The sequence below is a fragment of the Dendropsophus ebraccatus genome, chromosome 10, assembly GCF_027789765.1.
Source record: "Dendropsophus ebraccatus isolate aDenEbr1 chromosome 10, aDenEbr1.pat, whole genome shotgun sequence".
Classification (NCBI taxonomy): domain Eukaryota; kingdom Metazoa; phylum Chordata; class Amphibia; order Anura; family Hylidae; genus Dendropsophus; species Dendropsophus ebraccatus.
The window spans coordinates 48,411,854-48,424,127 of NC_091463.1; the positions used below are offsets into that span (position 1 = coordinate 48,411,854).

The following is a 12,274-nucleotide window of genomic DNA, read 5'->3' on the forward strand; positions in this document are numbered from 1 at the left end:
GGGAAAGAGGCAAAAGAAGGGCTCCTGTAATGTATAGGGGAGAGGTGATAGAGTGGCTCCTGTACCAAATAGGAGAGGGAGCGATAGAGGAGCTCCTGTACCGTAGAAAGGAGGGGTGATAGAGGGCTACTTTACCTGCTGATAGCCCTAGTGCGTACTGTTTGTCGTGAAATCCTTTGCCCAGTAGGGCCATTAGGAGCACTTGGAGCGGAGCTGCCACCTCCCGCGCACAAATCTGCCCCCGGCCAACTCACCCCTTCTAATGATTATCAATGGGATGGGCTAGATCAGTGCTCGGGGAGCACTTTTATCCCCAGTGCTCCTAAGATTTCACAAGAAACCGCACGGGATGAAAGTAAGAGACATACCTTCATCCTCAGCGCCCCATGCGCACTACGGAGCTATCAGCATTAGCATTTTGTCTAATCTGCTGATAGTTCCCCTTTAAAACAAATAAGGACTTACAGACTTTAATCGGTTGAATGTAGCCTACCAGTCACTACGTTTGAACTAATGCAAATATTGAATAGTGAATAAATATAATGCATGTGGAAGGTCTTCCAACCTTTTCACATTTTTCACAATTTATGTGGCGGCCTTGTGCAAAAATGACCCCTCCCCCCATTATTCTGCTCCTAAAGGGGTCATCCACCTAAGAGCAATAAAAAGAAAGGCTACCCTGCAACCAAAGTGTATATACATGGTGGTTATCCAGAATATATGACTGCTTGAAGTGAATGTACCATTAGGCCCAGGCTGAAGCACTGGAGGCGGACTGGCCCACCCCCAGTGGGAGGAAACCCTCCCACTGGGGGTAGGGCGGCCCGCCTCCAGTGCTTGAGCCCGGGCCTTATGGTACATTTACTTTAAGGACATTCACAGAGTTGTACCTAAGCCATGCCTTAGTTGTCCTGTCTGTGTGCTTAGTGTTATTTTCTTGTTGGCTGGCAAGGCTTCAGCCAAGTCTGAGGTGCAGAGTCCTCTCGAGCAGTTTTTTCACTAAATGGATATATAACATAAGAAAATATCAGCACCACCACTGACCTCAGGTTGTGTGTGGTATTACAACTTGGCTGCATTTACTTTCATGGAGCTGCAATACCACACACAAACTCAGGACAATAGTGGGGCTGTTTATGGAAAAAGCAGCTGTGTTTTTCTAACCCTGGAAAACCCATTTAAAGGGGTAGTGCGGTGCTCAGAAATTATTCACAGAATAACACACATTACAAAGTTATACAACTTTGTAATGTGTGTTATGTCTGTGAATCGCCCCGTTCCCCGTGTCCCACCACCCCCACCCATGTACCCGGAAGTGTGGTGGATTATACATTACCTGATCCGTGTCGAGGGCCGTCCGCCATCTTGTGCCAAACGTCATCTTCGGACGCTGCCGCCCGTCCCCCCTCCGCCACGTCACAACTGTGCTCAGCCGCGATTGGCTGAGCACAGTTATGCTCAGCCAATCGCGGCTGAGCATCGGATGACGCTGCAGAGGGCGGCCGACATTTGGGACAGTCGGAGCTGTTCGCAGTCCGCCCGAAGACGTCACTCGCTGAAGATCGGAGACGGGTGTCGACACGTGACAGGTATGTATAGCACACCACACTTCCAGGTACACGGGTGGGGGTGGTGGGACACGGGGAAGGGGGCCATTCACAGACATAACATACATTACAAAGTTGTATAACTTTGTAATGTGTGTTAGTCTGTGAATAATTCTTTACCGCCACACTACCCCTTTAAAAATATATCTGTACTTTGCTCTGTTAACCTTTCCCTCAACCCTGACCAGCCAGTGATGGTATCGGGCAGGTGATGAGCAAAGCCTGGTTTCCGACACACATGAAATTTCGAATTAGGCCAAAAAGGTTTCCTCAGACCAAAAAATCATGTTTCTCAGTCTGAGAGTTCTTTTGGTGATTTTTTTGCAAACTTTCATGTGTCTGTTCTGAACTTCTTTCTGGCCATAAATCCGGGATTGGTGGAGTGCTGCAGTGATAGCTGACCCTCTGGATATTTCTCCCATTTTCACACAGCATCTTTAGAGCTCAGCCAGAGTGACCATTGGGTTCTTTTTCCCTATTACACGGAACGATTATCAGTCGTAAGGGTCCGTTTACACACACAGATTATCTGACAGATATCTGACAGATTTTTGCAGCCAGGAATGGACTATAAACAGGGAACAGATCATAAAGAGAAGACTGAGATTTTTCTTTTTTTCAAATCCATATCTGTCAGATAATGTGTGTGTGTAAACGGACCCTTACAGCCGATAATCATCCCTTGTAATGGTCCTTTTACACGGACAGATCAAAAGACGAGCGAGAAATCGTTCATTTTGATCTTTCAACATGTTCTCAAATTATCGTTGGTCGTTCGCAAAAAATTCGCAGATCATTCCGTGTAAACATTCTTTCAACGATTTCACCTATGTGTGAGATAGGCTTAAGCAATCGCAAAACGATCGCATAACGATTTTTCTCTGTACGATGTATCGTTCCGTCTAAACGCTGATCGTTATAAAAAAAATATTGTTTATTCAAAATCGTTAATCGTGCGATCGGGCGAATTATCGCTCTGTGTAAAAGTACCATAATAGAAGGCAACGATCAGCCGACATGAACAATGTCAGCTGATCGTTGCTGTTGTTTGTCTTTCAACATGCGCTGCCAGGGCTCGTTTGCTCCTCTAGGTCGCCCCGTGTAATAGGGGCTTTAGTTTTTGCTTCAAAATGCATTATCAGTTTTGAGATCTTACTGTATATAGACAGGGTTGGGTCCTTCCAATTCCTGTCAAAAATCTCAAAGATGATCAAGAGAAATGGGAGGCTCCCAGAGGTAAGTTTCATGAATCATGTGTCATAGCAAAGGGTTTGAGTACCTACAGTATGTCTATACAAAATTGTAATTTTTTTGTTAAAGTACTGTGGAATTGCTTTGGGCAATCCATGTCCTGTTACAGTATTCAAATATCTCCTGGTGCCTTCCTTTTTATAAAAGCACTTTTACTTCTGCGGCACTGGGTCAATGGAGCAGGTCCTAGGGCATCTGTACCTCAGGCCTGCAGCACCTCTCTCTTCTTGCTGCCTGTCCTACTCGCCCCAGGGGCATATCTGATAAGAAGAATGGTGGGCAGCAAGAATAGAGGCTCTGCATTCCAAGGGCACAGATGCTCTAGGCCTCATTGACAGCAAACCCCCGGATTAAAAGAGTGTTATTATAAAAAGGACGGCAGCAGGAGATATTTGGACCTCATATGGCAACATAATGGTACCTGCGATCTTGGACATAAGCGTGCCTACATATTCTTTTTAATAAATTTGGTCATTGTTATTGAGTGCATAATGATAAGGGAAACTTGAATTTGATTTATGTTAGCATGAAAAAATGTGAAAAAAAAGATGAAAACATCACTTCTTTCGGAACATACAGCAGCTGATAAGTACTGCAAGGATTGAGGGTTTTTTTTCTGTATATCTTTCTGAATCTGGTTAATCTGAAAACACTTCCTGCTGTCAGCTAATCATTGGAAATAATTATTTAACCTTTTTTACAGTTTGGAAATTCTAACATGGAGTCAACGTAAGACTCCAACCGGGTGGTGGACAACTTTATAGCAGTTACTTGTATCGTGGTCAGTATCTGTCAGCCAAAACTAGTGGTGGATGAACAACACAAGGGAAATACTGTACAAATATTCCTAGAATATATTTTTCTTGTTTTGGATTATAAATACTAATGTAAAATTCTAACTAGTTATGAACGGCATCACCATCCATAGGCAGTATCTATGTTTTCCTGGTAGCCCTAGGGCTGCATCCAACTTCTCTAGCCAAAAGGAGTGAAATGCCAAGCTTTCGGGTTCAGGCAGACCTGGAAATTCAGTAAGTTTACTTACCTCTTATTCTGACCCAAATACTGTGATAAAGGCCTAGCCTAGGATCAAGCGGCAAATTCCTGATATTCACTGAGATCAGTAACAATGGAATATCATTGCACTCCTGTCATGCCCAGAGGTGCAGCAGGTTCCCAACTGGTTTGCAAATAAAGGAAACTTATGCACACCTGTTATTCCACAAATAAAGGTAAATTCTTTATTTTTGTATACTCTCAGCACATCTGATATACGGTTGTTTTTGGTCTTCTTGACATTCATCAGACTTCCTGGCTTCCATGTGCCAGTGTTAATCTAGGGCACAGGCAGTCATTGTAATCAGCCTACAGGTTTACATACATCTGCAGTATATAAAAATTCCAGGGTTATTTCTGCATGTCTAAAAACATTTAAAAATAGAAAGTAGGAAGAAATCCACCATATTTTTAGATATCCTGAAGTACACTTGTTATTTTTATATACTTATTCCGGAAGCTAGACGTAATTTTTTTCTATGTCTCACTGCCAAGTACAACAGACCCAAATAATAATGTAGCAGAACTTGTGAAGATGAAAGAACCTGGCTTATGTATGCCACGGAGCAAATGCAGTATACTAGTGCCTGCACACAGTCTATTTTCTGAATGTATCACATGTAACACATGTGAGACAAGGAAAAAAAAAAAAAATTCCTTAGCCTTGGAACAATATTATTTGCTTTTACTTTAATCATACTAATTATTATTTTACTAAAAACTATTGTTAATCCCTTACATCTATATTATCCACAACTTTATCAAGTTATCTTTAAAGGGAACCAATCACTTAAAAAACGCATGTAAAGCTATGGGAATGTGCTGTAGCAGCACCCAGCACACTTCCCAAACATGCTTTTATACCCCCCGTCCCTGCAATGTACAAGCCAAAAACGTACTTTATAAACTCGGCGCCCTGTATGTAAATTACCCCCAAGTAGTCCTCTGGGCGGGGAGCTGCGGGCAAGTAGTCACGGTCCCTGGGCGTTCTGCAGTGCTAATCACGCCCCTCTGGGCGTGATTAGCCTGCATAATTGTGGCGGCGTCATCGGAGGCGCGCTGTCTCTAACGTCAGCACGCCTACGTTCTTGCTGTGCCGCTCATGCGCAGTACAGCGGGTCCGGTCTGCGCCGTACTGCGCACGTGCAGAAAGCCTCAAACTCATTGCTGGAGATCCGGCAATGAGTTCGAGGCTATTTTGCACCTGCGCAGACCGGACCCGCTGTACTGCGCATGAGCGGCACAGCAAGAACGTAGGCGTGCTGACGTTAGAGACAGCGCGCCTCTGATGACGCCGCCACAATTATGCAGGCTAATCACGCCCGGAGGGGCGTGATTAGCACTGCAGAACGCCCAGGGACCGTGACTACTTGCCCGCAGCTCCCCGCCCAGAGAACTACTTGGGGGTAATTTACATACAGGGCGCCGAGTTTATAAAGTACGTTTTTGGCTTGTACATTGCAGGGACGGGGGGTATAAAAGCATGTTTGGGAAGTGTGCTGGGTGCTGCTACAGCACATTCCCATAGCTTTACATGCGTTTTTTAAGTGATTGGTTCCCTTTAAGGTGCCTTCACATGTGCAGCGAGTTTGCAGCGAAATCCGCTGCAGATCCTGGTAGTGTAAAGCTGAATGGATCACATCCACGCAGCGCGAATTTTCATTCCGCTGTCAGTATGTCACCCGGCCCCTTTAACGCCCCACGTCCCGCAGTCCCCGGCCCGAAGCATACGTTACCTGCTCGGTGCCGTGGCTGTGTGTGAGGCTCCTGGCTCCCCTCGCTCCTCATCAGCCAATCAGTACATGGCACCACTGATTGGCTGATGGGAAGCGAGGGGAGCCGGGAGCTTTACTGCTTCGTATGTATGTATGCTTCAGGGCTGCGGGGGGTTAAAGGGGCCGTCTTACATATCCGCAGTGGAATGAAAATTCCGCTGATGATATGTAACTCCCATAGATCTTCACAGTACATGGATTCGCAGCAAACTCACAGCATGAAATCCGCTGAGGATCCGGTATGTGTGAATGCACCCTTAAAGGGGTAGTTCACCAGAAAAAAACATCTTTCAAATCAACTGGTGCCAGAAAGTGCCAGAGATTTGTAATGTAATTCTATTAAAAAATCTCAAGTCTTCCAGTACTCATCAGTTGATGAATGTCCTGCAGGAAGTGGTGTATTCTTTCCAGTCTGGAAAGCAGGAGAGGTTTTCTGTGGGGATTTGCTGCTGCTCTGGACAGTTCCTGTCACAGACAGAGGTGGCAGCAGAAAGCGCTGTTTCAGACTAGACCACTTCCTTCTGGACAAACAGCAGCTGATAAGTATTGGAAGACTTGACATTTTTTTGATAGAAGTACAGTAAATAAAAATGTGGCACTTTTTGGCTCCAGTTGATTTGAAATATTTTTTTTTAACCCCTTTAACCTCTTAAGGACATAGGACGTATCGGTACGTCCTATGTCCTCACTTGCACTTCAAAGCGGGGCCGCGCGGCGGCCCCGCTTTGAAGTGCCGCGATCCCGGGTGCCGCGTGTAGCCCGGGACCGCCGCTATTAGCGGGCACGGTCTGATCGCCGTGCCCGCTAATTAGCTAATCGGAGGCAGCTGTCAAAGTTGACAGCTGCCTCCGATTACCGGAGGCAACGTTTCCCTGGTGTCTAGTGGGGGAGATCGCTCCTCCGGGACCTTGTCCCGGAGGAGCGATCTCCGTTACTGATGCCGGCCGGGGACGCGTCCAAGATGGCGCCGTCCTCGGCTCGGCACTCGTTTACTTCCGGCTGCAGCAGCCGAAAGCAAACGAGTGCCGATCTCATGGATCTCTGCAGCATATCTATGCTGCAGAGATCTCAATGAGAGATCACAGTGTATATACTAGAAGTCCCCCAGGGGGGCTTCTAGTATATGTGTAAAAAAAAAAAAAAAAGTGTTGTTAATAGTAAAAAGCCCCCTCCCCTAATAAAAGTCTGAATCAGCCCCCTTTTCCCAGGTTTTAAATAAAAGTAAACAAATAAATAAATAAATAAACATGTTTGCTATCGCCGCGTGCGTAATCGCCCGAACTATTAATTAATCACATTCCTGATCTCGTACGGTAAACGGCGTCAGCGCAAAAAAATCCCAAAGTGCAAAATTGCGCATTTTTGGTCGCATCAAATCCAGAAAAAATGTAATAAAAAGCGATCAAAAAGACGTATATGGGCAATCAAGGTACCAATAGAAAGATCAAATCATGGCGCAAAAAATGACACCTCGCACAGCCCCATAGACCAAAGGATAAAAGCGCTATAAGCCTGGGAATGGAGCGATTTTAAGGAACGTATATTGGTTAACAACGGTTTGAATTTTTTACAGGCCATCAGATACAATATAAGTTATACATGTTATATATCGTTTTAATCGTAACGACTTGAGGAACATGCATAACAAGTCAGTTTTACCCCAGGGTGAATGGCGTAAAAACACATTTCCCCCAAATAAAAGAAATGCGGTTTTTTTTTCAATTTCACCACACTTCGAATTTTTTTCTGGTTTCGCAGTGTACTTTATGCAAAAATTCAGCCTGTAATTGCAAAGTACAATTAGTGACGCAAAAAATAAGGGGTCATGGGGGTTTCTAGGTGGAAAAATGCAAGTGCTATGACCTTTTAAACACAAGGAGGAAAAACCGAAAACGTAAAAACGAAAATGGGCCATGTCCTTAAAGGGTTAAAGCAATACTGTCACTTTACACAACTTTTGTGTTGCCTAAAGTTTTGATCGGTGGGGATCTGGGTATTTATACTCCCACTGATTGATAGAAGCACACATGCTCCTGGCTCCATCTAATGATTGGTGGGGGTCTGAACACCCAATGTCAAAAGTAGTTTTTTTAAGTGACAAGAACCTTTCAAATACATTTCTTACGTCTTTCAAAATTAATGTAATGAACCAGTCTGGTAGCATACAGTTCTGTGAAAGATATCCTTATACCTATGGCTTACAAATATAGTTCCAATTAGAGATGAGCGAACCTCGAGCATGCTAAGACCATCCGAACCCGAACTTTCGGCATTTGATTAGCGGTGGCTGCTGAAGTTGGATAAAGCCCTAAGGCTATGTGGAAAATATGGATATAGTCACTGGCTGTATCCATGTTTTCCAGACAACCTTAGAGCTTTATCCAACTTCAGCAGCCCCAGCTAATAAAATGCCGAACGTTCGGGGTCGGATCGACTCAAACCCGAACCTGGTTCGCTCATCTCTAGTTCCAATGCATTATACCTAGCGCTATGCCTACAACAACATCATGCCGTACCATGCTGCCCAAGTAACCAGTGCCCAGGTAACACTTCACAGCATTCAAATGAATTTAAAAATATGTTGATTTTAAATAATGTCCAATGAATTCTGTACGGGATACTTACAACATCATCAGCTAGACAGTAATAATAGGCTGGGTTCACACTATGTTTTGCAATCCTTTTTTTTCCTTTTCATCCATTTTTGCAAAAAACAGAAGGAAAAACGCCTGCATTTTTGCGCATCCATTTTTATCTGTTTTTCCATTGACTTCCTTTTAATAAAAAAACGGTTTAAAACGCATCTGTTTTTTTTTAACCTACACAAAAGTAAGGTCAGCAAGGTTTTAAAAAAAAGGACGTGTTTTGATCCTTTTTTTTTTTATAATGGAAGTCAATGGAGAAACGGATCAAAACGCATGTACACAAATGCATCTGTTTCCATCCGTTTTTTTTTTTGTTTTGTTTTGTTTGTTTTTTTTTCCCAAAAACTGATTGCAGAAACGTAGTGTGAACCCAGCCTTATACTAAGGTAACATTTTACAATAAATTGTGTCAATGTGATCTATATCTCTAGCATGCACTGTAGTGTGAGGAAGCTTGCTACTCCCCCTGGATGCGGACAAGGTTCTCCTGCTACATTTAGTATCAGTCTATGAAAGGCTGCATGTTTTACAACTGACTCACAGGCTCCAGGACTTATTGTTCTCTGTCTCCCTCTAGCAGGGTGTCTCACAAGAATAAGGATTAAATCAATGAAGCCTGAACTCTTTCTCAAACTGAAGAACCAACAGTTTTGCTTAACCATTTCTATTCAGACTAACGTTGTGTGCATTCTTGGGGGGACAGCGTCACTATCCCACTAACTTTGTACTATCTAAACCTTAGATTTCACGTGTAATTGAAGACACTTAGTTAAAGAGATACGTCTTTTGTACTGTGTATCTATTTTTATTCTTTACATTTTTAAGTTCCTAGATGATATATACAGTAGATCTTTCCTTTCAGCAAAACATATGATTATGATGTGTAAGTTGCTTAAAATGTGGTTTAAACCAAAAGCTGCAGCAAGCAAATATTAAAAGAAGAATATAAAATGTTAGTAAATAAATAAAAAGTTAATAAGTTGTGTTTCAGTCGTCTTAATCTGTGTTACATATACAGGAAACGTGGATGTATAAAAGCTTATCTAGAGAAGAAGTATCTAAGGAGGAGATACAGTTAAAATCACTATTTCCCATATCCCCTCCCAATGGAATGTCAATGAACAACTTCTGATTGGATGGTGGATGTAGGAATCAGTTTTCACTCAAGCTGGGAGAGAACAGTTCCCCTCTGCCTTTCAGCCAGTCCCTCAGTGTGGGGACTTTCTGTCTTGCCTTTGGAGGTCTCAGCAGGCTGACCTACTTTCAGACAATGATATTAGATTCAAGAAGCCGTGGAACCTAATAGTAACACTTCATCATTCCCACTGGGCATTTTTTTGCGCTCGTCTCCATAGACTATGTCCCAGTATTCCCACAACTATCTACTAGTTCCTATCCCTGAATACCCCCTATTGGATTGTGATGCTAACAGGAACATCAAGATTGTGGTTCTGGGGGGCAGCGGTGTTGGAAAAACAGGTAAGACTGTAAGTGACTGTATATGAAGTTATACAAGAGAGCTCAAAGCTTGAGGAATATTACATGGAGTACCATGAAATTGGATTACTTTACTTCTCATTTTGTATTTTTAATGTATAATTGTCCATGGATTTTTGGATCTGTTACATACTTTATTAACCAGTGTTCATAATGATATTTCTTTTGTATTTCAATGTCTATTAGTGGAAGTTAAGCATAGAGGATTATAATGGAAGCTTACTATATAGGATGAGACGCATGGTAGTTTGCTGTCAAAGCCCTGCTCCAGTGTCCATTCATGTTACCCAGGCAATTCACTACAGAGGGGATCCAGTGTATTTTCTCCACAGCCTTGTAGACAGAAAGGCCAGTGTATATTTATCACTGCAAAACTGCTTATTCATGTAAGGCTTCTGTTAGACATCTATATAACAATGCACTATATAAATACAGTACATACCGATTGATTTATTCAGTAAGTCGCTTGTCACTTGGTTAATTCATATTGTATATAGCTGAAAAAGTTAATTTATTAATAATACATTTTTGTGAGAAATTAGAACTATACACTTAGCTACAATTTGTGATTTAGGCATTAGCGGCTGAGGCCATGGTAAGACCCGTGTTTTGCTTGTGAGATCCCAGCCAGAGATAGATTGTGCAATTGCATTTAGTGATTTTTTTCTTTGCTTGATTCACACTGATAGAATTGAATGGGAAAAGTTACACTGCCACCTTAGTCCCCATTCAGTTCTTTTGAAGCATGGCTGTCACGTGACTATGGTAGATCACAGCTCAGTTACATTAAGTTGCAACTGTCATACATCTCCTTGATTAAGACGCAGTGAGAAACACTTAAAGTGCATTCCTGGTGGTGCGTCTGTCATCTAACCGTTACACAATTGTGGCCCTCATACAGCCCAGGCCTAGGTCTCAGAAATTTTTAAAACATTTGTGTAGATATAATTATTATCGTTGTACAGTGAAGTCACTGTATGTATTATTTTGGCACTGTATTTATTATCCCCACACTATTGACATTTCTTTGTATTATGCAAGTTCTGTGGACGTATTCCTCCGAAGTCACATCACTGTGTGCCTTTTCAGGGTTTTAAATGGGTTGTCGGAGATATTGCTTAATTTGCTGTGGACAGAAGCGGGACAGGTAAGTATACATCACTGTCAAGTTTCCCATAGCCCTTGCAGTATGGCTAATTAAGCATTTATCCCGGACAACTCCTTAAAGTATATGAGATGCGGCAGAGAGTAGAAACAGTCATATAAGGATACACCAGTCATTTATCATGCTTATAGGTGGGGGCCTTGTAATACGTTTTGCACCTGGACCATTATATCTCAATTACACCTTTGGTGAAAGTACTTACAGCGGATCTGTCATCACTCTTTGCTGCCCTATGTAAGTAGTATGGGAATAAGGGCCCTATTCCACGGGCCGAGCAGGCCCTGAGCAACGATGTAAACGAGCGCCGATCTGCTAGATCGGCCCCGATAATCATTTAGCTAGGGCTGCAGGGACATCGTTACTGATGTCCTTGCAGCATACATTACCTGCAGGGCTTCTCCTGCGCTCCCTCTACCTCCCCGGGTCCCGCGGCACAGCATCAGCTTCGGAGCGGCCTGACTGAGCTGTCAGACGGCTCAGCCAATCACTGGCCGCGGCGTTCCCGGCCAGTAATTGGCTGAGCGTCTGACAGCTCAGTCAGGCCACTCCGGAGCTGCTGATGCTGTGCCGCAGGACCCGGGGAGGAAGACGGAGTGGAGGAGAAGTCCTGCCAGGTAATGTATGCAGCATACAGTGAATCGTCAGTCGCCCCTGCGCACCGCTATTCCACCATAGCGATGCGCGGGTGGCGCACAATGATTTTAGGTTTGAACCTAAATGAACGATCAGCCGATGACACGATCATCGGCTGATCGTTCTCTCTATTCCAACGAGCGATAATCGGCTGATTCGGTCGATTATCGCTCCCATGGAATAGGCCCCTAAGTCCTCTCTCTGTCCTGTGCCATCTGATGAATGGGACTGATTAGAAAATACTCCAAAGACATGGGGGGACTTTTGTAGTGTGAAAATGTTACAATGTGCAGCTTTTATTGTGTTTGTTCAAAAAGAGGGAGAGTTGTGAAAAAAGTTTACGTGTTGCACAGGAATTTGGGACTTGCAACACTGGCTTTCTGGTGAAAACATTGATAACTTTTCCCTATAGATTATAAGTCTCGTGTTTTCAAGAGGCCAACACCGTTCTTGCTGCATTGTGAATCCTCAAGCCCTCTTCACAATGTTTGGCAGGCTGATCACCAATAAGTCTTATTAGCCAAATGGCACAATATATGGTGCGTTTATACGTAGCGATTATCGTGCGAATTTGCGCGATAACGATCGAATTCGAACAATAATCGTACGTGTAAACGCAGCGAACGATCAAACGACAAACAAGAA

General features: G+C 43.4%; 1 protein-coding gene across 1 annotated transcript in view; it reads left to right on the plus strand.

The window, feature by feature from the left end:
* Positions 1-9,333: 9,333 nt before the first annotated feature.
* The window catches only part of LOC138802839 (ras-like protein family member 11A-like), a 41,865-nt gene continuing 38,924 nt past the window's right edge, over positions 9,334-12,274 (plus strand). Inside the window, exon 1 of the mRNA XM_069986536.1 lies at positions 9,334-9,813. Within this exon, the coding sequence (XP_069842637.1) occupies positions 9,693-9,813 (121 nt within the window). The 5' untranslated portion in view covers positions 9,334-9,692. The remainder of the gene's footprint in view (positions 9,814-12,274) is intronic.